Genomic DNA, 25,790 nt, shown 5'->3' on the forward strand with positions numbered 1-25,790 from the left:
CTTTGGATCTTTTCATCAAAGAATCTTAAACGAAAAATTACTCAAGTTTTTTATATATTGATGATAATAATAAAAAAATGTTTATTGAACAGCAAATCACCATATTAGAATGATTTCTGAAGGATCATGTGACTGGAGTAATGATGCTGAAAATTTAGCTTTGGTCACAGGAATAAATTACATTTAAAATATATTCAAATAGAAAACTTATTTTAAACAGTAAAAATTTTGCTGTACTTTGGATCAAATAAATGCAAACTTGGTGAGCAGAAGAGACTTAAAAAAAACATGAAAAATCTTACTGTTCAAAAGCTTTTGTATTGTATATTTAAAGAAAATAGATTTTTTTTATCTTAAAGCATACAAATTGACAATAAACAATAATATCAGTCATAAAAATAATTAATCAAGACATTAATAATTGTCAAGACATATTAGTATACTGAAAAGAGACAAACGTTTACATGAAAATTTTGATTTAGTAGTATCTCCAGTATTTATACAACATTATAGTGAGAAAACAACAAGCATGTCTTAGCTTATTCAAAATATACTGATTACTTTTATATTATAAGAATAATTCAAATAGCTCTAAAGCATGTAAATGTCTTTCCAGAATGAAGAGTTCAGCAGAATATGGGCTTTTATCAGAAAATTATCTTCATATAAACATGATCAATGTTCATTCTACATTATCTAGTATTACCAAGCACGATATGTGAGTATAAATCACGTTCTGCTGTAACTGTATACGATTTACATGAAGTGTAGCAGACGTAATGTGCGGATCAGCATAAAATGCTCTACTAAACACCATTAAGCATGTTCTCTCATGCTGATACTTGCTAGTTCAGCACTTTTTCATGCATGCATGAAATGATATGGGTTAAGCATATTAAAGTGTATAAAAGAGTATGTAGGGTACCTGATAGAAGTGTGTGAGTAATCTGAGCTGAGAGCACATTTTTGGTATGGTGTCTTTGAACTCCTGCACACGTCTGCTCTCCTCGGCCTCCTGCTCTGCTGTTACACCCCACTCGCCCTGAAACACAGAAACGGAGCTATAAACAAACACAGAAAAAGACACACTCACAAACATTTGTTTATAGCACTTTAACTAACACGAGAGAGCAAAAAAAAAAGAAAATCAATGGCAATAGAAAACAAACACCCTCCCTATAAAAGCAGCAGCCACTCTGATTTTGGCCCGTACATTTGCTAATGGCCACTTTCAGGAGTCAAATAAAGGAGTGAAACATAATTCTCTGTGCATGGAGATAATAAGACGCCTTTACATTGATGGACACCACGAACATGTGACTTAACCATAAAGAATGTTCTAGTCATCTCTGTCTAGTAAGCGACACTTACTACATACAGTAAAAACAGTATTACATACAAAAATACAGTAAAAACAGTAATATTGTTAATTAATATATTTTAAAATGAAATCATTCCCGTGACAACGAAGCTGAATTACTCCATTCTTCAGTGTCACATGATCCTTCAGAAATCATTCTAATATGCTGATTTTCTGCTTAAAAAAACAATTCTTGAAAACATTGTCACATTTAATTTGCTTTTAAATAATTCTCCCTCAGTTACAAGCAATATTTGTTTACAGTATTGCACTTACAATAGAAACCTATGGGGCAAGACATTTTAGAGGTTTTAAAGATGTGAAGAGATGTGAAGGTCATAATTTTAAGTACTTTACTTTTGTCAAACAAAAATATTCATTCAGCATCATTTGAGCTGTTAATTAACAGTAAAAATTATGCTATGCTTGTTACAGGTACGCAAGTAATAAACAGTTCCCATTTTAAATAAACCCATACTCATGTAAATAAATAAATTAATAATAATAAAAAAATAATAATAATAAAAATAAAATAAAATACATAAATAAATATATATAATAATATACATATTATTCGTCAAAATGTGCCAAAATTTTCTTTTGGACTGAATACATTGTACACTACAGGATTAAAGCACAATGACTATAATATCATTACCTATTCAACTTACACTAAAAAAAATCCAAACACTTCTGACTGCTAATATTTTTAAACAAGCATTTATTTGATCCAAATACAGCAAAAGCAGGAATATTGTGAAATATTTTTACCATTTAAAATAGCTGTTTTCTATTTGAATACATTTTAAAATGTAATTTATTTCTTTGATCAAAGCTACATTTTCAGCGTCATTACTCCAGTCTTCAGTGTCACATGATCCTTCAGAAATCATTCTAATATGCTGATTTTTTATTATTATTATTATTATTATTATTTTCAATTTTTTAAACCATTGAGTAAATGTTTTTCAGGATTTTTTTGATGAACAGAAAGAGCCAAAGACCAGCATTTATCTGAAATAAAGCTTTTGTAACATTATACACAACACCATTCAAAAACTTTTTTTTTAATTATAAAAATTAATGTAAAAAATTAGCAAAGATGCTTAAAAATGATCAAAAGTGATGATAAAGACATTTTAAATGTTACTAAATGTTTACATTTAGATAAATGCTGTTCTTCTGAACTTTCTATTCATCAAAGAAACCTGAAAAAAAAAATTGAGCAGCAAATCAGAATATTAGAATGATTTCTGAAGGATCATATGACTGGAGTAATGATGCTGAAAATTCAGCTTTGAAATCACAGGAATAAATTACATTTTAAACGATATTCAAATAGAAAACAGTTATTTTGAATAGTAACTTTTTCAAAATGTTAGCGTTTTTACTGTTCTGTGGATCAAATAAATACTGGCTTGGTGAGCAGAAGAGATAAAAAAAAAAAAAAAAAATTGACTGGTAGTGTACATTAAATGTATGGAAATGCACTGATTCAATTTACAGTCTGTACATACCATTTCTTCCCTCTGCCTCTTTTTGTCCTCGAATTGGATGCGTAGCTGCAACTCTTCTAGAGCGGAGCGGTACAGTGTGTCCTGAGCATTCTGGAACTCAATGATCTGATCAAACACTGCGCGCAACTGATTCAACAGAGACTGCAAACACACACAGAGGACAACAGAGTTACAGAAAATGAGGACAAGTACATGGGATCACAACCAATACACAGTCACCCAGTGTAAATGCATTGTACCCTGTTGTTCACATCCAGCAGGCAGCGAGAAATAATGGTGTCCAAGAAAACGTCATGAGCTGCTATAATGTGATCCAGATCCTGAGCCTGCTGGACCTTATTCCACAGCTCATCCCAAGAGCATTCCAATACCTACAATGACACATGTACAATATGATAAATAATACAGCTCAGATGTTGGAAGGAGAAACAGGATAAAGACTAACATACAGAGGGACCGACCTCAAATGTGATGTAATACTGCATCTGATGGATGAAGTGAACCATCTCGGAAGCGAGAACGTGACATTGGTGCAGCACACCAGAGAGCTCTGCGCAAAAACACAGCACACATTTTATCTGTCTGCTGAGAAAGGCAGATCTCGCAAACAGTTTAAGTTTTATAACATCAAACCGAATGAAAACTGCACTCACCTGGCATGGTCTTCAGCAGTTTGGCGTTACACATTTGACCCTTCCAGATGTCTGTGAGGATGTACTCCATTCTTTTAGCCCTCCACAAGAAGTTAAACACTCGCAGGTAGTGGCTCATACATTCACGGGTGAACACCTAACACAGGCATGACATTAAATGTGGTTAGGGATGCACTGATACAGTCAAACCAAAATTTATTTAGACACTTTCAACATTTTTTTACATAATCACAGTTTATTCACTATAGTTTAGAAAATGGTAATAAAATATGACAAGAACTCAAAGTTTAAACTGTGATATGTAATAGATTATAATCAACAAAATTCAGACAACTGTTAGTATGACAATATTTACACAACTATTAATACCTTGTTGACCAATTACCAAGCAATGCTTAATTTTGTTCAGTCTGCGGTGTAAAAAGGATGCATTAGCAATTAAAGAAAAAACACTTAAGCAAAACATGGTCAGGCCCTTTCAAAAAGCTGATTAATATTTTAAATATTAATATAATATTTATATTTTATGGCTGATTAATGGCTGATATTAAAATTCTGGGTAACACTTTATAATAAGGTTTCATTAGATAATGTTAGTTAATGTATGAACTAAAATGAACAATACATTTATTAATTTTTTAAAATCTTTGGTAATGTTAGTAAATTAAAATCAGTCATTTATTGTTCATGTTAATTCACAGCGTATTAACTAATGTTAACAAGCACAACTTTTGATTTTAATAATGCATTAGTAGATGCGGAAATGAACATGAACTAAGATTAATAATGGTATAGAAGCATTGCTCTAAAATCATGTAGAATAAAGTAGTTAACTAATGAACCTTATTGTAAAGTGTTACCAAATTCTGTACTATTTTGTCTAAATGAATTAGAAATAAAACACTAAAAACTAAAATCAATCATTTTAAAAGACTACAAGTGAATTTAGTCATCACAACAAAATAATGTACAGTATGAAACTTTGACAGATTACCATGGAAGGAGTTTTCCTTTTAAAAAAAATTATTGTGACTGTAACTGTGACTCTCACAATTAAACTAACTTCTTTTCTCAGAATTGTGAGATGTAAACTCTCAATTGTTAGTTATAAAATACTATTTTATAGGAAAAAATGAGTTTTTCCTCAGAATTGTTTATATCTCAATTCTAACTCAGTTGATTGTCAAAGTCAGAACTGCGAAATATAAAATCGCAATTCTGAGAAAAGTCAGAATTGAGTTTATATCTCGCAACTCTGAATTTTTAACATGCAATTGACCCTGTGCAAGGAGTTTGATTGACAGGTGATCTGACCAATCATTGCTAAATCCACTATTTTTGTTTAACAAACAATCCAGACAGAAGAGTAGATTAATGCCAGTGGACTTGAACTTGAAAAACAAGATACTGTCTGATGTTCATTCACGTTTATTTCATGCTATAATTATTGAAATTTACCCTGATCTTCAAATTCAAAAAGTTTTCAACCCCTAACTCTTAATGCATTGTTTTTCCTTCTGGAGCATCAGTGAGCATTTAAACCTTCTGTAATAGTTGCATATGAGTCCCTCTGCTGTCCTCAGTGTGAAAAGATGGATCTCAAAATCATACAGTCATTGTTGGAAGGGGTTCAAATACACAATTTCTGGGACCTGATGGATTTTTCTGAAGAAAAGCAGGCGATTTAACTGTTCAGGACAAACAAGGGACTCATGAACAACTATCACTAAACATGTGAAATATCGTATTGAGGTCAGTACAAAATAAAAAATAAAATAGCATGCATTTTGTATGATCCCTCTTATTTTTAATTAACATTTAGCAGATTCTGTAAACTTTTGACTTCAAATGTATCTCTCAATTCTAAAGAAGAAATTGTGAGATCTAAACTATAGGATTGATTGTGTTTATTTACCGTAGCAATGGGTCCCTCAACATGATAGTCCAAACTGAAGACATCCCAACCAGTGTCCCCAGGAGAAACCTGGACAAAACAGGACACCAGATCCACATTCAGTGATGCACAATTATTTACTGGAGTTTTTTTTTTTACTCAGTCCCTTCTAAGTACCTCCAGTAGCCGGACATCAAGCCTCTTCAGTATCTCAGGACTGTCAAACTGGGCATTGGTTGCCCTGACAGCAGTCTCCAGGATACCAGTTAGATTGTGTTGGTAAAGAGTGGTGGCAGCCCTCACCAACTCTGGCCTAAGAGAAAGCAAGAGATAAAAAGAGATCGATGACTCCAAGAAAAGAGAAAGAAGTGTTATAAATCAACAGTGAAATCAAGTGCACTCATGTCAAGCAGAAACAGAGACGTCCCGTGAGCACACACACACACACACACACACACACACACACACACACACACACACACACACATACACAGACTTACTTAAGGAGGTCCATGAGGTGCCGGATGAAATCTCCCTGGCCCAGCAGCAGGTATCTCCTCATGGCCTGAAGATGCTCCAGCAGCTGGTAGTTCTTATTCAACACATCCAACAGATACTTACTGGTCTCAAAGTATGCAGCATCAATCTTACTCTGAAAGGCCCCTTCCAGATCAGTGAACAACTCTGCCGCTGAGAAAGAGATACAGAGGGTGGTAAATAAAAGCAAAGACAAGAGAGAAAAAACAGGACATAAAAGTGGTAAATAAAGAAAAAGTGAAGAGAAAAAAAATGAGGCAGAGCAAGAGATAAAGGCCTAAAAAGAACTATTCTGGCAAATGCTTGTGACAAACACTGCCAGACATTTACTGCAAGCTGGCATTTTCACATGAAAATAAGCAGTGACCAGGGTTGTACTAAAAGACAAAACTCAGAAATAAATAAATAATGGAAAAAATTAAATGAAACTAAAAAGAAGGGTTAAAAACTAAAATTAAACAGAAATTGTGAAATATTTTTGTAGTCAGCAAGCATTCAGCATCTTGTTTTCCATTAAGCAGCAAATTATTTCCTTTAGTCATGATTTTTATTTTTTTCCCCAAGAAGTCTTTTCTGCATTTATTTGATCTGAAGTACAGCAAAAACAGTACAATTTCTGAAATATTTTTACTATTTAAAATAACAGTTTTTTTTATTTGAATACATTTTAAAATGTAATTTATTCCTGTGATTTCAAAGCTGAATTTTTAGCATCATTACTCCAGTCACATGATCCTTCAGAAATCATTCCAATATTCTGATTTGCTGCTCAAAAGAAAGAAAAAAAAGTATTATTATTGTTGTTGTTGAAAACAGCAGAGTAGATTTTTTTTCAGGTTTCTTTGATGAATAGAAAACTCAGAAGAACAGCATTTATCTGAAACAGAAATCTTTTGTAACATGATAAATGTCTTTATAATCAATTTTGAGCAATTTAAAGCATCCTTGCTAAACAGAAGTATTCATTTCTATAATTTCTTCCCCCCAAAAAAGCATTTTATTTCAGATAAATGTTGATCTTTGGATCTTTCTATTCATCAAAGTAATAATCAATAATATCAAAATCAATAATAAAAATGTTTATTGAAAAGGAAATCAGCATATTAGAATGACTTCTGAAGGATAATGTGACACTGAAGACTGCAGTAACGATAAAAAGAATTTAGCTTTGATCACAGGAATAATATAAAAGTATATTAAAATAGAAAGCAGTCATTTTAAACAGTAAAAATATTTCACAATATTACTGTTTTATTCTGTATTTTTTCAAATAAACGCAGGCTTAGTGAGCAGAAGAGACTTTTAAAAAAAAAACATTTTACTGTTCAAAAACTTTTGACTGGTAGTGTAAATTAAAGATTTTACTCATGTAGATAATACTATAGTTCACACAAAAAATGATAAACTTTAACTATAAAAACCAACGCAACTAAGCTTAGAATCATTTAGCAAGGCTATACAACGGATATACATTTAAAGACCAAACAACCCTAAGGCCAGAAAAAGTAAAACACAAAGTCAATGCAGAGAATAAAAGAGAAGGACAAAACACCAGAAAATAAAGAACCTTCTAGAATCACACTGAAGGACAGAGATGTGCGCTAGAGGCTAAGAGCATTGATTAGCCATGCTAGCAAAGACGTTAAATACAGCCAGCGTCGATATGGACAACTACACCACAGACAGGCGGTCAAAAACAGCACTTTCCTCCACAACAGATCAATCCTTCTCTCTCCTCTTTCTCCATCCCTCGCTTTCAGCAGGTTATTTAACTATTAGCTGCCATTATGGCAGCAAATATCGCATTAGCCAGCATAAAGGCAGCTATTTTAAGCGACTGCATTAGCGCTAGCTCACCATCTTTGGGAGAGTCGGTGGATTTGGAGGCGGGCATGATCTTTCCCGGCGGCGTCCTGTCGTGGCATACCTGATGCAGGAAGTTAATGGATTTGCCAATGAGCAGCACCTGGAGAAAAACAGAAAGGAAGACAACACATCATTATATGCTCATTTAAATCTGAATCACTATTAGTTAATGTCTTGCATTAAACAGCCAAATTGGAAGAAAATGCGAGTGGTACACACTACCAGTCAAATGTTTATTTTTTGCACACCAAGCTTGCATTATTTGATCCAAAATACAGCAAAAACAGTAATATTGTGAATATTTTAATATATTTTAAAATGTAATTTATTCCTGTGATCAAAGCTAATGTTACAAAAGAGTTCTATTTCAGATAAATGCTATTCTTCTGAACTTTCTATTCATCAAATAAGCCTGAAAAAATCCTACTCAGCTGTTTTCAACAATAATAATAAATGTTTTTGAGCAGCAAATTAGAATATTAGAATGATTTCTCAAGGATCATGTGACATTGAAGACTTGGGTAATGCCGCTAAAAAAAAATCAGCTTTGAAATCACAGGAATAAATGACATTTTTAAAAAAAAAGTTTGGGCGACGTTACTGTTTTTGCTGTACTTTGGATCAAATAAATGCAGGCTTGGTGAGCTGAAGAGACTTCTTTAAAAATAAAAAAAAATGAAATACTTTTGATTGGAAGTGTATATAAAATAATATCTTTATATACAAAATTAATTTAACACTTTACAGTAAAGTATATCAGTTAACATTAGTTAACGTGAGCTAAGAATACAGCATTTATTAATCTTAGTTATCAGCATTTAATAATGCATTATTAAAAACCACAATAATATAAAATATTATATATATTATAAGAAACATATTAAAATATATTTTATACATTTACAAAATATTATACATCATATTGTATATGTATTATAAGTGTATTTACTGTGCAGTGTACATGTTATAATATAATTATATTTTTTAAATAGAAATGACATTATATATTACACAATATTATGAAATATAATATATTGTATATATTATATATACACATATATAATATAATTATATTATTGTCTGTGCTCATAAAAATATTAACAACACATACATAATATTTATAAGAAATAGATCAGGATAATGTATATTTCATAAAAATAAAATGTTATATATTACACATAGTATTTTATATGTAAAAATGCTAAAGCGTATTAATTGTTTTATAATAAATATTGTGTTTTCATTTAATCACTCTTTTTTGTGTGTGTCTTCCGTATATGTCCCTAAGACAAACATTGACAGAGGTCCCAAGCCATTTTTAAAAATCAGAAACTTGTACATAAAACTGTATACTTTTTGGACTAGTGCTAATAAGCAACTATCAAGTAATCACCTATTTTAAAAAAAGAAGTTCTGCACAGGCAAACAGAGCTCACATTTTCTTTAAAATTTTCTTTTTGTTTTTCTAATTTTCTAATTTCTGCAGGTCTCGTTCATAAACCAATAACATCTACAATACAGCATCACAGATTTTAAAGGAATAGTTCACTACTAGAACAAAAATTCACAGATAATGTACTCATCCCTTGTCACCCAAGATGTTCATGTCTTTCTTTCTTCAGTCGTAAAGAAATTGTGTTTTTTGAGAAAACATTTCAGGATTTCTCTCCAAATAGTGGACTTCTATGGTGCCCCCGAGTTTAAACTTTCAAAATACAGTTTAAATGCAGCTTCAAATGTCTCTAAACGATCCTAGCTGAGGAAGAAGGGTCTTTTTTAGCATAACGATCGGTTATTTTCTAAAACAAAAAAAAAATTACATACTTTTCAACCACAAGTGCTCGTCTTGTCTAGCTCAGGTTCAAGCCAGTTAGGGTATGGCGAAAAACTCCCATCTCATTTTCTCCTCCAACAACAAAATTATCCTACACCACTGCAGAAGTACAGACCCACTGTTTACAAAGTGAACGTGCAAAGAAGGTCAAATGCCCTTTACAAAAAAAAGGTAAAACAGCAATGTAGAATGATTTGGAAATTGGAGGAGCATGTGTGGTTAAAGTGTATAAATTGTATAAAAAAATAAAAATAAAAAAAAATTATATATATATATATATATATATATATATATATATATATATATATATTTATATATATATTTTTTACAATTTATACACTTTAACCACAAATGCTCCTCCAATTTCCAAATCATAAACAATCCTGAGGAAAAAGGGTCATATCTAGCGAAAAGATTGGCCTTTAAAAAAAAAATAAATAAAAAAATTTATATATATTATTTATATTATATTTATTTATTTATTTTTTTTTAAAGGCCAATCTTTTCGCTAGATATGACCCTTTTTCCTCAGGATTGTTTAGAGCCCTTTGAAGCTGCATTTAAACTGCATTTTGGAAGTTCAAACTCCATAGAAGTCCACTATTTGGAGAGAAATCCTGAAATGGTTTCCTCAAAAAAAAAAAAAAACTTCTTTATGACTAAAGAAAGAAAGAAAGACATGAACATCTTGGATAACAAGGGTGAGAGTAATCTGTCCATTTTTGTTCTAGAAGTGAACTAATCCTTTAACTCAAAATAAGACAGTGTAAACTACATGATATACTATAAAATGAAAGTACATGAAGTACTATCATTATATAAGTGCTGCACCTTCCTGGCTTGATCCATGGTGATGAAAGAGGGGATCATACTCTTTCTCAGAGAGTACTTGTCATGCCACAGTCTGTCCGTCTTCACTGTTGGGTCTGAGGCTACAAAGAACTGAAAACACATTTTAATAGTCAGAAGGTTTTTGGTTTGTTTTGAATAAGTTCTTACGCTACTACAACAATGATGAAACATCACTGAAGCTTAAAGACAAAATAAATGACCTCCATCAATTGGTCAACTTTTGCTGTAAGACAAAAAAAATGACCTTCCTGTTGTAATTGGAGGGATAGAGGGAACAAAAGCAAAAGAGCACATCAGTACTTTCAAAATGGCAACTATTAAAATGACTACTGCCAAGAATAATGACGGTGAGCGAAACGAGGAGCTCGTAAACCCTTGGCCCATGAGGAGAGCGGCGTCGATGGGTACATTAGTGATTTCGTCACCTCCACCCTCAACACTGCTTACACTGTGTAAAAGCCTGTTACACTTCAGCAAGGGCGAGATTAAATCCTGTGATTACAGGCAGGGGCGTCTGATTGGTGCCTGTGCGGACGAAAAGCTGGGAGTTGATTGGGCGATAACTCTTCTACGCCCAACGACTTCAGACTTAGTCGAGTGGGCATAGACTAAGTAAAGAAAGATTCATTGGCGCTATTTGGTAATGGTGGAGGACAAGGAGAAGTAGATGTGAGAGTGATAGTGGAGGGAAAGCGAGACAGAAGGCCATGGAGGAAGTGGAAGGAGACGGGCCCATTAGCGCACCCTCATCTGTCCTCATCTGGGTGTCTGTGTGTAGGAGACTGTGGTTCACTGTGTCTGGAACACTAAATCACACTCAAGTGCAGCTGTTTTCTCAGACACACAACAGTGCACAAGTCAACTGAGTCAATTTGAGGACACTGGCCTGAGTTCCATTATATTTGCGGAACAGAGATGAATAAAGTTTAACTTTCTTTAAATTTAATTGTTAACTTTGTTTTGATTAAGTGTTTTTTTTTTTTTTTACAACTCTACCATGTAGTTACAAAATATATAATATAAGGACAATAACAACATCCATTCTATCCATTCATCCTCCATCCATTTAAATATGAAACATAAATAATATATGAAAAACAAACCTGAAATAAAAATAAAGTCGAAGTATTAAAACTAAACCAGAAATAAAAGAAAGCTAATAAAAATTACAAAACAACATAAAATTACAATGTTTGAGAAGTTTAAGTACTAAACCTGAACTATATTTTATCAAAGCTAAACAGAAATATATATATATAAATTAAAAATTACAAAAGCATAACAATTTTAAAAATTAAAATGAGCCTGAAAATATAAATATAAAAATAAAATAAAGCTAATAAAAATGACAAAATTACCAAAAAAGAAATATAGAAACTTTAAAAAAAATCAAGATCAAAACTATAATATTAAGCAAACAATACCAAAGTTCATGTATTAAACCTGAAATACAAATCAAAGCTAAACAGAAGTATAAAAAAAATTAAAAATTACAAGCATAAAAATTTTTAATATTTAAAAAGAATGAAAATATAAAAATAAAGCTAATAAAAATTTTTGAATAAAAAATAAATAGAAACTGGAAATATAAAAATGAAAGCCCAAACAAAATATCAATAAATACTAACAGTATACAAACAATGCTGACGTTTAAGTACTAAACCTGAAAAAGAAATGTATTAAGCTAGACAGAAATATTGAAAATTAAAAATAACACAAGCATAACAAAATTAGTCAAATTAAAATGAAGACTGAAAATATAAAAATAAAATAAAGCAAATAAAAATTTAAATAGAAACTGAAAATATAAAAGCTCAAACAAAATATTAATAAATACTATAATAGCACATGAACAAAACCTAAGAAGAAACCTAAAACATAAATTAAAGCTAAACAGAAATGTAAATAAATAAATATAACAAAAGCATAACATTAGTCAAATTAAAATGAAGTCTAAAAATATAAAAACAAAACAAAGCTAATAAAAATTAGAAAACAAAATAGCAAAACAATTAAACAGAAATGTAAAAATATAAAAAAATGAATGCTCAAAATATTAATAAATACTATAATAGTATATATATAAACAATACTAAAGTTTAAAAGTACTAAACCTGAAATAGAAATTAATTCAAGCTAAATAGAAATACTACAAAATAAAAACAAATAAAAGCATAACAAAATTAGTCAAATTGGATTGAAACATTTGAAATGATTCATTGAAGTGAATCAAACTTTTTCAATGTCTTACATCACTTATGAAGTTTACATCAGAGACACTATTAAAAATCTGTCTTAACACACTCCTACTTAAGATATGAGGCTTGTAAAGCAAAATATACACTTTCAGGACACTTAATGACCATATTTAAAGTTAACTAGAATCAGAGAGATACTCTCCTAATTCTATACTGCCAGCAAAATCACAGAATTCTAAATATTTAGCCCAGGCACTAAGGATTACAGTACATAGTTTTGCAGTGTGTTGACTAAAGTAGCTGCTCAAGTAATGAATTACAGTCTGGACACATAGAGCAAGTTGTAACAAGGATATCCGGGAGTGACTTTGCAAAGACAAGCAGTGTGCATATGAGCCATACCTCATGGTATGTATCCTCCAGCTCCCCGTCGTAGATCCAGCGATACAGGAAGTTAAGAATGGGGTGGGACACCAGACCAAGGATATGCTGGATCAAGGCTCTCATGTGAGGGTCACCCGTCTTTCCATAGGCATGTACAGCTGAGGCCAACTCTCCTCCTTTACGCCCTGAGAGAGAAACAGGGGTAAGGCAGATATCTAAAATCAAAACTCTGCACTAAATGCACCTTTTTACTGTGAAATATGATCAGGAGTTTGACATTAATGCTGACTACATTTTAAATGCATTGTGTTGCAGACTGTATCTTATCAATAAGATGTACCAACACTAACCTTGGCAGTAGTCCACCAGTGCGGCCAGTGTTTTCAGCCGAACCTTGGGGTCGTAGGTCCACACCAGCAGTCTCCTCAGAGTCAGACTGCTGTCCACACTCATGTTTACACCCTGATCGTCTTCCACCTGGAGCTAAACACATATACACTTCAGTTACCCCTTTTTAACTGAAATAGTGCTGGTTCTCATATGTAACCCTGGACCACAAAACCAGTCATAAGGTTAAATTTGACAAACCTGAGATTTATACATCATATGAAAGCTCAATAAATAAGCTTTCTATTGATGTATGATTTGTTAGGATAGGACAATATTTGGCTGAGATACATCTATTTGAAATCAGAAATCTGAGGATGCAAAAAAATAAAAAAGACTGAGAAAATCACCTTTAAAGTTGTCCCAATTAGGTTCTTAACACTGCATATTACAAATCAAAAATGACATTTTGATATGTTTACAGTAGGAATTTTACAAAAAATCTTCATGGAACATGATCTTTACTTAATTTCTTAATGATTTTTGGCATAAAATAAAAAAAAAAAATTTTGACCCATGCAATGTATTTTTGGCTATTGCTACAAATATACCCCAGCGACTTAAGACTGGTTTTGTGGTCCAGGGTCACATATATATATATGTGTTGTATATATATATATATATAGTTGCTTCAGTATGCATTTCACAAGCAAACAGCAAAAAATCATTTTATTTTAGACAGGGTACATTAATTGGTCAAGGCTTTGTGTCAGTTTGATCAAACTTTACTATATAACCCTGCAGATTGTTCCAGCTAAGACCAGCGGTGGAAAATTCAGGCTTGAGCAAACGAACGTTTCAGGGTCAAACACACATTTTCCCCTGCGGATTAAGTGGTGTCCCATACTCACCTGTGCATGAAGTACAGACAACAGTCTGTAGTATTCCTTTAGCTCTTGATGCAATGCAGCACAAAAACTCTGAGAATAAAAACAGAAAGCTAAAATGTTACTGAAATTATAGAGTGTGAAATTCCTGAATTATTCTTGACTACAAATTACTGTTTAAAATTTAGGATGGATTTTTAATGCTTTTATTTAATTAAAAAATACAGTAAAAACAGTAATATTGTAAAATATTATTAGAATTTAAAATAACTTTTCTATTTTAATATATTTTTAAAAATGTAATTTATATGGAAGCCTGGTTCCACCACTGAATAAAAAAAAAAAAAAAAAAAAAAAAAAATTCTCACAATTGACTGTTTTCTCACAATTACGAGTCCACATCTTGCGATTTTGATTTTTCTCAGAATTCTGAGATATAAGCTCACAATTACGAGATAAAAAAAACAGAAGTGCAATGTATAAACTCACAACTGCAAGTTATACAGACAGATTTGAGAAATATAAACTCACAATTCTGAGAAAAAAAAGGCAGAATTGTGAGTTTACAGTATATCTTGCAATTCTGAGAAAATATAAATATATATATATATCCCAATCAGAATTGCAAGATATAAACTCACAACTGCGAGAAAGAAGTGAAAATTGAGATAGAAAACACGTAATTCTGAGAAAAAAAAACAAAAAAACATCAGAACTGTGATATCCCGCAATTGAGAAAAAAGCTATTTTGAGATATAAACTCACAATAGTGAGAAAAAAGTCAGAACTGTGATCAGTGTTGTTTTCGTCAACGATGACGAAATCATTTTGTTGACGCCACTTTTTTTCATGACGATAATGAGACGATGACGAGATAAAAATGGCTCGTTGATGACTAAAACATGACGAGACGTGTGTGAGTTTTCGTTGACGAGACGAGAATAGACGAAAATGTTAGTGGGTGGTCCGTCAGACGTTTAAAATGCATGACATTTCTGCTTATTATGCATGCCAATTAAAACCGAAAAAGCATCTGCCGCTATGGCAAGCCGTTTTAGCATTAAATACTCTTTGCCAAAGTAGTATGGCAAGCCGTTTTAGCATTCTATCCTTGTTTGGTTACGCTCAACATGTCACATTGTCACTCAGACAGACAGACGATTAACCATGATGGCGGCAGTTTGCACACAGGGTGGTGGCAAACGGTGAGAGGACCTATGGGTGTATTTCAAATATATGTCTTTTATGTCTAAAACCATTCCTTCATTATTGTAATTATTGGTGAAAATAGTCGATCCGGAAGCTCACATTGTGTTGAACTATAGATCTGCTATTTTCACAACTTATAAGTGACACTACCAAACAGCAAAATACTTACTGACCTACATTAATTTGTTAAAAGACTTTTTCCCCTTTTTTGACTAAAACTAGACTAAAACCTTTTTGACTTTTCGTCGACTAAAATTGGACTAAAACTATCACATTTAGAAGTGACTAAAATTTGACTAAAACTAATAAGCATTTTAGTCCAAAAGATTAAGACTAAATCTAAGATGATTGTCAAAAACAACACTGACTGTGAGATACAAACACACAATTCTAAAAAAAAAAATTTAATTGCGAGATACAAACTCGCAATTGTGAGAAAAAGTCAAAATTGAGAGATAAACACGCAATTCTGAGAAAGTCTGAACTGTGAGTTTATATTGTGAGAAAATAAAAAGAGGTATAAATTCACAATTGTGAGAAAAGTCAGAATTGTGAGTTTATATTGAGTTTTGACTTTATTTCTCGCAATTGTGAGTTAATATCACAATTCTGAGTAAAAAGTCAGAAATACGAGATGCAAACTCTCAATTGTGAGAAAAACTGTCAGAATTGTGAGATAAGACACAATTTCCCTTTTTTATTTTAGATTTAGTGGCAGAAATGGGCTTCCATAAATGTATTATTGTGATGGCAAAGCTGAATTTTCAACATCATTACTGCAGTCTTCAGTGTAACCTGATCCTTCAGAAAACATTCTAATATGCTGATGTGCTGCTGAAAAAACATTTCTAATTATTGCCAATGTTACAAACATTTTTTTCAGGATTCTTTGATGAATAGAAAGTTCTAAAGAACAGAATTTATTTGAAATACAAATACATGGCAAAAATGTATTAGTCTTTATATATACAGTCAGGTCCATATATATATTTGGACACTGATACAATTTTTATTATTTTAGCTGTTGACCAAAACATATTCAAGTTACAGTTATACAATGAATATGGGCTTAAAGTGCACACTCTGAGCTTTAATTTTTAGGGCAGTCTCATCAAATTGGTAGAAAGGTTAAGGAATTACAACTCTTTAATATGTACCTCCCCCTTTTTCAAGGGACCATAAGTAATTGGACAGTTGACTCAAAAGCTGTTTCATGGACAGTTGTGGGCTATTCCTTCATTTTTTCTACATCAATTAACCAGGTAAAAGGTTTGGAGCTGATTCTAAGTGTGCCATTTGCATTTGGAAGCTGTTGCTCTGAACTCATCATGTGGTCAAAGGAGCTCTGCATGCAAGTAAAACAGACAATTGTTAGGCTTCAAAAACAAAAGAAATGCATCAGAGAGATAGCAGGAACATTAGGAGTGGCCAAATCAACAGTTTGGTGAATTCTGAGAAGAAAAAGAACACACTGGTGAGCTCAGCAATAGTGATGCGCGGGTCGTCTCATAACCCGCGGGCCCCGCGGGTAACCCGCGGGTCGGGTTGGGGCGGGTAAAGAAACTGTCACTTTATTTGCGGGGCGGGTTGGGGCGGGTCATTAAATACAAAATAAAATAAAAAAATCAATGTATGTTGCGTGCAATTCCCTATAGCTCATATTACATATTTGGGAATATATTTTTCATATTTTATTAAGTTCTTTAATAAGGTTATCAACACGTCACGTCACGAAAGCGCCAAGCAGCTCCCGCTGCCAGCCACAAGCGCATCAAGCGAACGCTCATTCGGCTCTGCAGACCTGGTGCTATGCGTATTTAAATCTCCTCTGATGCGCATTATCCTGCATTAGCCAAAATCATGACAGTCAACCACATCCAGTTATATGTGAATGAATGTAAATATTCGCTAAAAACAACCAATAAAGACAGCAATGATGTAGTCAGGACTGTGGCGCCGGCTTGCTTTGAAATGTATTTGGTGATTGCGCCCGCTGCGTTTCCTGCACCCTAGTCATTTTAAACAGTACATAATAACGAAAACAATATCTTACAAATAAAAAGAAGCAGATTTTCATGATCAGAACTTCCTTAAACCAGTGAACCTTTAAACCTTTCAGTCCAAGGATCCAGTAAACGAATGCGTTCAAACAGAAAGTTCAAAACGATATTCATAAATGAAGCATACATACCCACATTTCTTCCGGCACCACTAACGTTACACCACTGATTATCTTGTTATTAATATGATTTGATTTATGGTTCATATTCATAATCGTACAGTATTGTTGCCAGTTTAAAGGGCGAAAAGCACTTTCGGTTTTCATTTGCATTACAATGCATAGTATGTCTATTTAATTGTCGCGGGTGCGGGGCGGGGCGGGTTGTAAAAATAGACACAGTACTGCGGGGCGGGCTGGGGCGGGCTGGGGCGGGCCAAATAATTTCATAATTGCGGGACCCGCGGGTTGAAAAAAACCCCGACCCGCGCATCACTACTCAGCAACATAAAAAGGCCTCGATGTTCACAAAAGACGACAGTATGGTGGATGATTGGATGATCCTCTCCATGGAAATAAAACATTTTACAACATCCAGCCAAGTGAAGAATACTCTCCAGGAGGTAGTGTGTCACTGTCAAGTCTACAATCAAGAGAAGACTTCACCAGAGCAAAATAGAGAGGGTTTACCACAAGGTGCAAACAAGGCCAGATTAGACTTTGTCAAAAAACACTTAAAAAAGCCAGACCACTTCTGGAAAAGCATTTTTTGGACTGCTGAAATTAAAATCAACATGTACCAGAATGACGGGAAGAAAAAAGTATGGAGAAGGCTTGGAACAGCTCATGATCTAAAGCCTACATCATCATCTGTGAACAAGGTGGAGCAGTGTAATGGCATGAACATGCATGGCTTCCAGTGGCACTGGGTTACCGGTGTTTAGTGATGATGTGACAGAAGACAGAAGCAGCCGGAAGAATTCTGAAGTGTATAGGGATATACTGTCTGCCCAGATTCAGTTAAACGGAGCAAAGTTGTTTGGGCGGCTCTTCATAGTACAAATGGACGATGACCTAAAACATACAGCAAAAGCAACCCAGGAGTTTTTAAAGGTAAAAAAGTGTAATATTCTGCAATGGCCAAATCAATCTTCTGATTTCAAATTGATTGAGCATGCATTTCACTTGCTGAAGACAAAACTAAAGGCAGAAAGACCCACAAACCAACAACAACTGAAGTCAGCTGCAGTAAAGGCCTGGCAAAGCACCACAAAGGAGGAAACCCAGTCTATGGTGATGTCCATGAGTTCCAGACTTAAGACAGTCATTGCCTGCAAAGGATTCTCAACAAAATATTAAAAATGAACATTTTATTTGTGATTATATTTATTTGTCCAATTACTTTTGAGCCCCTGAAAATGGGGGGTCTGTGTATAAAAATGGATGTAATTCCTTAGCATTTTATGTTATATTTTTGTTCAGCCCCTTGAATTAAAGCTTAAAGTCTGCACTTCAATTTCATCTTGATTGTATCATTTTAAAACTATTCTAGTGGCATACAGAGCCGAAATTATGAAAAGTGTGTCAGTGTCCAAATATATATGGACCTGACTGTATATTTCCAGTCACGTTACATTTCCTACCTGTCCGACTAGGCCAAAGGCTCGATCCAGGCTGTGGGAATCTGTATATTTTCTAATCTTATTGTGAAGCCAGCCGAGCTCTGCCAGCCTGCTGCTAGTGTCTCTCAGAGATTTACACAGTGGCACCTATAGAGCAAAACATACAGTAATTTACTCTCTCACTACACGCAGAGCAGGAGTTTATGATCCCATAATAACAGACTACAGATGAAATGACTGAAATGTATTTATTAAAAAAAAAAAAAAAAATTAACTAAAAATGCTGTACAAAAGAAAAGTGTGGAAAATCAGAGTGAACTAGCCAGTATGTAATCTGCCCTTGTGTCACAGTGGCAAAGACATCTCATCAGTTTGAAAAAATGGCTTTGGCTAATCTCGACTTTCCCTTATTTTGGCTTTTTGTGAGCGACATCTGTTCCATTCAACACAAAAACTCTTTAATAGCTTTTAATAAAAGGCCCATTTAAGCCCTTGATTAAGTGTTCACTTGTAAAGGTCACCAAGATTCCTTCAAAGCAAACGGTTACCAAACAGACAACCAGTTCTTTTACTTTTCTTCCCCAGAGTGAGAAAAACACAAAGAAGCTACAGCAAATCTCAGACTGAATATTGTTAAAAACAGTTGAATCCTTACAGTGAGGTTTATAAAACATTGATCCATAAATTAGTTAGATTAGTTATGACTTCTTACTAATGACTTCTGGCTAAATTTCAAGAAACCCCCTCACATTAAGATTGATTCTATGCTTTATATAATAATATAAATGCATAGAAAGTGACACTGACAAAGAGTTTGATGTTCAAGTTTTAGGAGACTTCAAGCATTAATCTCCATCTGTGGTCTAATGGTTTAGGTGCTATATATGTCACGTCCAGAAGAAAAAACAAACAGCTTTGGTCCATCAGAGCTGTGTCTATTTATCCAGCACAACTCACTGGACATAAAAAGCACATTGTTCTTTTCCAAACAACTAGATACACCATTTTAAAAGTGTCACTTAAAAAAAGACACCTGATCGATCAACTTTGATTCACGGTCACCGTCTGCCAGGAATTTAAAAACCAAAAAAAGGAAAAGGCCTCGGGAGCTGCTTGGCTCGAATGGATTCATGACTCTACATGAGTTGTAGCCAGACAAAAGCAGCTGATGATGAGATCAATGCTTCTATATTTCCCATTATGCACTTACAAAAGTGACTACAGGTGCCTCTACTTAAGTTTGTTTAGCAAGAACTCACATTACAGGTACATTTATAAGAAGCTCTTTGCTAGAACATTCTGCTCGGAATTTGCTCCCAGCATCTCAGTCTGACATCCAAAGTGTTTTCCCTGTTCAAATGGGTAAGTAAATAAACGAAAAACACAAAAATCTAGTAAAATGTACTGAAATCTGAAACTTTTCATTTTTTTTTAACTTTTAATTTGCTGTTCATTATGATTAAAATGTTATCAGGTTTCTTTTTGTGGTGCCATTTAAATGAAAGGTAATTAAAACAGCTAAAATTTATGAACACATTCTTGTAAAATTCACATTGCATTCATAACACAACAGACTTGCCACAATATTTTTTTCATTGATCATTTTTATGCCTATATATGCTACAGGAGAAAACTTTTAAGTTGGTTTACTTTTAAAAAAGGTCTCTGAAATGGTTTTCTATTTTAACATGTGACCCTGGACCATAAAACCAGTCATAAGTATTTTTTTTTTTAATTGAAATTTATACATCATCTAAAAGCTGATAAATAAGATTTCCACTGATGTTTGGTTTGTTAGGATAGGACAATATTTGGCCGAGATATACAACTATTTGAAAATCTGAAATCTGAGGATTAAATTTTTTTTTTCTAAATACTGAGAAAATCACCTTTAAAAGTTCTTAGCAATGCATATTTCAAACATTAAGTTTTGATATATTTATGTAGGTAACTTAGAAAATATCTTCATGGAACATGATCTTTACTTAATATCCTAATGATTTTTGGCATAAAAGAAAAATCGAACATTTTGACCCATACAATGAATCTGACTACATTTAGACATTACATTTACATTTAGCAGATGCTTTTATCCAAAGCGACTTACAAAAGAGGACAATGGAAGCAATCAAAATCAACAAAACAGCAATAACATGCAAGTCTCATTTAGCCTAACATTTAGCCTTTAATAAATTGTATAATAAATAAAAAGAAAATGGATAGAATAAAAAAAGCAAGCTAGTGTTAGAGGACTAAAAAAGGATAGATGGAATTAAACAAGCTAGTGTTAGTATTTATCTATTTATTTTTTAAGAAAACAAGCAGTAAGTAAATGAATAGGGTATAAGTCTAAAACGGCAAGTTTTTTAGGTTAAAATAGAATTAGAATAGAGGGTGCTAGAGTTAGAGGGTCAAATATGGATGGAAGAGATGCGTTTTTAGCCGATTCTTGAAGATGGCTAAGGACTCAGCTGCTCGGATTGAGTTGGGCAGGTCATTTCACCAGAAGGGTACATTTAATGTGAAAGTCCGTGAAAGTGAGTTTGTGCCTCTTTGGGATGGCACAATAATGCGCCATTCACTTGAGGAACGCAAGGTTCTAGAGGGCACATAAGTCTGAAGTAATGAATTTAGGTAAAGGGGTGCAAAGCCAGTGGTGGTTTTGTAGGCAAACATTAATGCCTTGAATTTTATTTTTATGACTACTGCTACAAATATACCTGTGCTACTTACGACTGGTTTTGTGGTCCAGGGTCACATATTTTAAAATCTAATTTATTTTTGTGATACAATGCTGTATTTTTAGCATCATTACTCCAGTCTTCAGTCACATGATCCTTCAGAAATCAATTTAATTAATATGATCAATTACCAATTGTTACAAACGGTTGTGCTGCTAAATATTTAAATGGGAAATTAATTTTTTTTCAGCATTTGTTGATTTTGTTGAAAAATTCTATTTCAGAAGTGTTTCAAGTTATTTAAAAAAGAAATCTTTTGTAACATTACTACATCTTTCCTGGCACTTTTAATAAATTTAATGCATGTATACTAATTTAAAAAATCATCACTTTAAATGGTAGCATATTTTGAATTTTACAAATACATCCATGGGGCATAACTAAAGGTGTTATTGTGCCAGTGGTTCTAAATGTGCACCTTTCAATAAGATTGTTCCTGTACGTTGTACTGCAACTGTAAACATTCTGCTTATTATAGTTATAAAGTCTGCATGTGAGTAAAAATGAGCAACAAAAATCAAATAGAGAAAGACAAGACCAGAATGAAAGGAAGATACAGCTAACAGAATCACCTTTGAATCAATTTTGTAGCAGTTTTCTGGGCTGCACATCTTGATGAACTTTCCATCTATTCCCTGGAAAACATAAAGAATGTCTCGGACGAGAGCAGCCTCCCCGATCTCAGCTGAGCCAGAAAAGGAGATACAAAAATACAGTGATAAGGGAGAATTTAATTTAAACCACTGTAAAGGTCACACTCATATATCTGTCAGTGAAAGGTGCATGCAGCCAACTGCATCTTTAACACCTATGAAATACTTCCTTCTTATAGAAGAAAGATCTCTTCACCTCTTCAGGGTGAAAATCAAATGTCAAGGACAATTAACTAGTCATAAGTAGTCTGAAAACTACTGAAAATATTGTGTAAGTTTCATGGGATCCACTGCATAAAACTTCCAGGCACCTGTCACTTGTGTTCAAGTCATTTTTTATTTTCAGTTTTAAAATACTATCCTTATTTATTTTACTATGGAATCACAGTTATTTCCTGAAATGTCATGACCATTTCCTTTAACAAAACAGTGATTGTTTCACCACTCACCACTGCCATCTCCATCCCGTCTCTGTCTTTGTGGGAGTTTGGGTGCCGGACTGGAAGAGGGTCCACTGGGGGGACGAGGAGCAGCAGCTGCCCCAGAGAGTGAACTGGAGACTGGAAGAGTCCAGGCTAGACGAGACCCTCTCATAGACTCACCAACAGCTTGAGTTCCAGGTCTGAAAAATTACATAAGTTTAACATAAATGCACTGAAAACCTCTTTACTTCCTCATTTAATCTCTATTACAGAAGATCAAACTCTAAAGGTGGTCAAAAAAAAATCCTAAAATGTTTACATTGCCATTTCACTAAATATATTTTCACCTCAACCCTCATTTTTTTTAAACTCATCATTGTTGCCCATTAGCAATACCTGTGGGAATTCACTAATTACCTCGTAATGGTGAGCTTTAAACAAATAATGACACTGAGGTTCAGACACTTTAATGATGCTGCGGGTTGGACAGATTTACTGTGAAATGGATCCAGTAATCAATTAATTCAGGGCTTGGAGTACATGACCATATTTAAAATATCTTAAGTGCTGCAGGTGCTAGACAGCTGCATTAATAATAGATGAGTTCATGGCAGTTCAATTAAACATGCCGCAAATACAACAGCTGCATTACTGAAAAAAAAAATACTATTAAAAAAGGGAGAGAAAAAAAACCCATATCATAGGCTGGTGCTGGGCTAAAGCACTATATTAAGCACTATAAAACAATTCAAAATAACTTTTATGATACATAGCGTGCATTGCAATGTGATGCAACAGCTGCTTTCAGTATAAACAGTTTCAATGGATATAATAGGAGCAATATTAGTCATGTTGGGTGTAGACATTGTGCTAAAACAAAACATCAAAGCAAGTAGCACCTGCAAACACATTTTGCTTTTAGAGACATTTTTGCCAAATGTATAGTCACAATGTGAGATAAAAACCTCTTTACATGGGACATGACAAAAAAAAAAAAATTACTAAAACAAAGAAATTAAACCATTCCTAATGGACTGTAATCAAATTCTACTCTTAGACGTGGATCTCATGGTCGTGGTCTTCAGAGATATTACAATGATTTCTGATCATATGACGCTGAAGACTGGAGTAATCACTAGTAAAAATTCAGATTTCAGGAATACATTACATTTTAAAATAGACTAAATTTTCATTTTAAACTGTAATAATTTAAAATATTATTTTTTACTGTATCTTTGATCAAATATGTTGCAGCTGTTCAACATGACAATTAATAGATAGTTCACCTAAAAAATTGAAACTGTCACCATTAAATAATGTTCTAAACCTGTATGATAACTTTCTTCCATTCAATTATTCTTCAGAATTTCTGATTTTATGTTTAGTCATTTTTAGAATTATCATACAGCCTACACTTTGACAACAGCCAAAACCCAAATGTGAACCTGGACCACAAAAAAAGCTTTTTTAATTGAAATACCTAATCTGAAAGCTGAATAAAGTAGAGATGCACCGATTGACCGGCCGGTCAATTTCTCCTCTTGCCGATTCCTAGCCGATCCCTTTATAGCCAGCGGCGAATGCAGTTACGTCACAGCCACGTGCGCACACTCAGAGTCGCATGTAAACATGTCTTTGGTGTGAGTGAAGATGACACAAAGATTGCAGTTCTTAACATTTATAAGGCCAAAATACAACGTGAGGGAACAACCACGAACCACGCGCTTGTTTAGCTTGGCTGGACATGTTGTACATCGCGCCCCCGCTCTGCATATTAAGCATGTTTCTGTTAGTTAACACACCTGATTCAGATAACCCGCTCGTTAGAAGCAGGGGCGTCGCTGGGAATTCAGCTAAGGGGCCCCCCTAAAACTAAAAATTACGTTCTAACTAAATATATTTGTGTAACCCCTTTCACTCGGGTCCTACTCGCACCCGCTCCGAGCGAGTCTCGAACCCGGGTCGCAATTCTACGTTTCTGGGGGGGAGGGGGACCGTGATGGGCCACCCCCTCGCCAAGGGCCCCTGTTACTCTGTTCCACGATTACCCCCTGTCCGACGCCCCAGGTTAGAAGTAAGCTCCGTGAATGAACTGTGTTCCGATTGACATGGTCCCTGCCCAGTGTTCATTGCTCCCTACTCCCTGTGCAGGGGAAATCCGTTGACATTTACTACACTTTCATTCATTCACATATTTGCGCTACGCCACCGCATTCAGCGTATTCACACACTAATAGTTCGAAGCCAGCATATATGTTCCATTTGAAGGTAATTAAAGCGTGCGCGATGTGAATTTAATTTGTATTTATTTACAGATGCATTTATGTTACAGTTCTCTAGTAAATTTCATCTGTGTATGAAGACGCTGTATGCGGTGGCGTAGCGAAAATATGTGAATGAATGTTCAGAAGTGTAGTACCGCTGGATTAACTGGTGACAAGGCAGAAATGCTTCTCTTTATCAAGAAAAATTTGCCATTAATGCTCAAGTAATAGCATTTAGTACTAGCATTGTTATTTCTACCTGTTTGAAGACACAGTGCACTTTTTGTTATTAAAGTTATTGTTGTGAGATGATCCTGTAATTAATGTTTAAAAACAATCCATATAAAATTAATTGAAGAAAAGTAGATTTTTGTATGCCTGCTTTGTTACTTATATTTTATTTCTAATGTTTTCAAGGCTCAGAGCACTTTATTTTGTTCAAGTTATTTTAATATGAGAAGATGCTGTAATGTTTATACATTTCTTTTATTATAAAATAAAAAAATACATTGAGGAAAAGATTACAGGAACTAATTTTATACCTTTTACAGGAACTAATTTTATACCTTTT

At 33.7% G+C, this 25,790-nt stretch overlaps 1 protein-coding gene across 1 annotated transcript in view; it reads right to left on the reverse strand.

Annotated features, from left to right (window-relative positions):
* Window positions 1-25,790, reverse strand: part of tubgcp3 (tubulin gamma complex component 3) — a 32,353-nt gene that overhangs the window by 1,958 nt on the left and 4,605 nt on the right. Inside the window, exons 6-21 of the mRNA XM_073842345.1 lie at window positions 22,983-23,155; window positions 22,453-22,565; window positions 19,161-19,286; window positions 14,334-14,402; window positions 13,446-13,578; window positions 13,114-13,280; window positions 10,493-10,603; window positions 7,819-7,927; window positions 5,925-6,114; window positions 5,602-5,737; window positions 5,446-5,514; window positions 3,531-3,666; window positions 3,339-3,427; window positions 3,117-3,248; window positions 2,878-3,018; window positions 926-1,042 (exon numbers count right to left, since the gene is read on the reverse strand). Coding sequence (XP_073698446.1) covers window positions 926-1,042; window positions 2,878-3,018; window positions 3,117-3,248; window positions 3,339-3,427; window positions 3,531-3,666; window positions 5,446-5,514; window positions 5,602-5,737; window positions 5,925-6,114; window positions 7,819-7,927; window positions 10,493-10,603; window positions 13,114-13,280; window positions 13,446-13,578; window positions 14,334-14,402; window positions 19,161-19,286; window positions 22,453-22,565; window positions 22,983-23,155 — 2,011 coding nt within the window. The remainder of the gene's footprint in view (window positions 1-925; window positions 1,043-2,877; window positions 3,019-3,116; window positions 3,249-3,338; window positions 3,428-3,530; window positions 3,667-5,445; window positions 5,515-5,601; window positions 5,738-5,924; window positions 6,115-7,818; window positions 7,928-10,492; window positions 10,604-13,113; window positions 13,281-13,445; window positions 13,579-14,333; window positions 14,403-19,160; window positions 19,287-22,452; window positions 22,566-22,982; window positions 23,156-25,790) is intronic.

Source organism: Garra rufa, chromosome 6, assembly GCF_049309525.1.
Source record: "Garra rufa chromosome 6, GarRuf1.0, whole genome shotgun sequence".
NCBI lineage: Eukaryota > Metazoa > Chordata > Actinopteri > Cypriniformes > Cyprinidae > Garra > Garra rufa.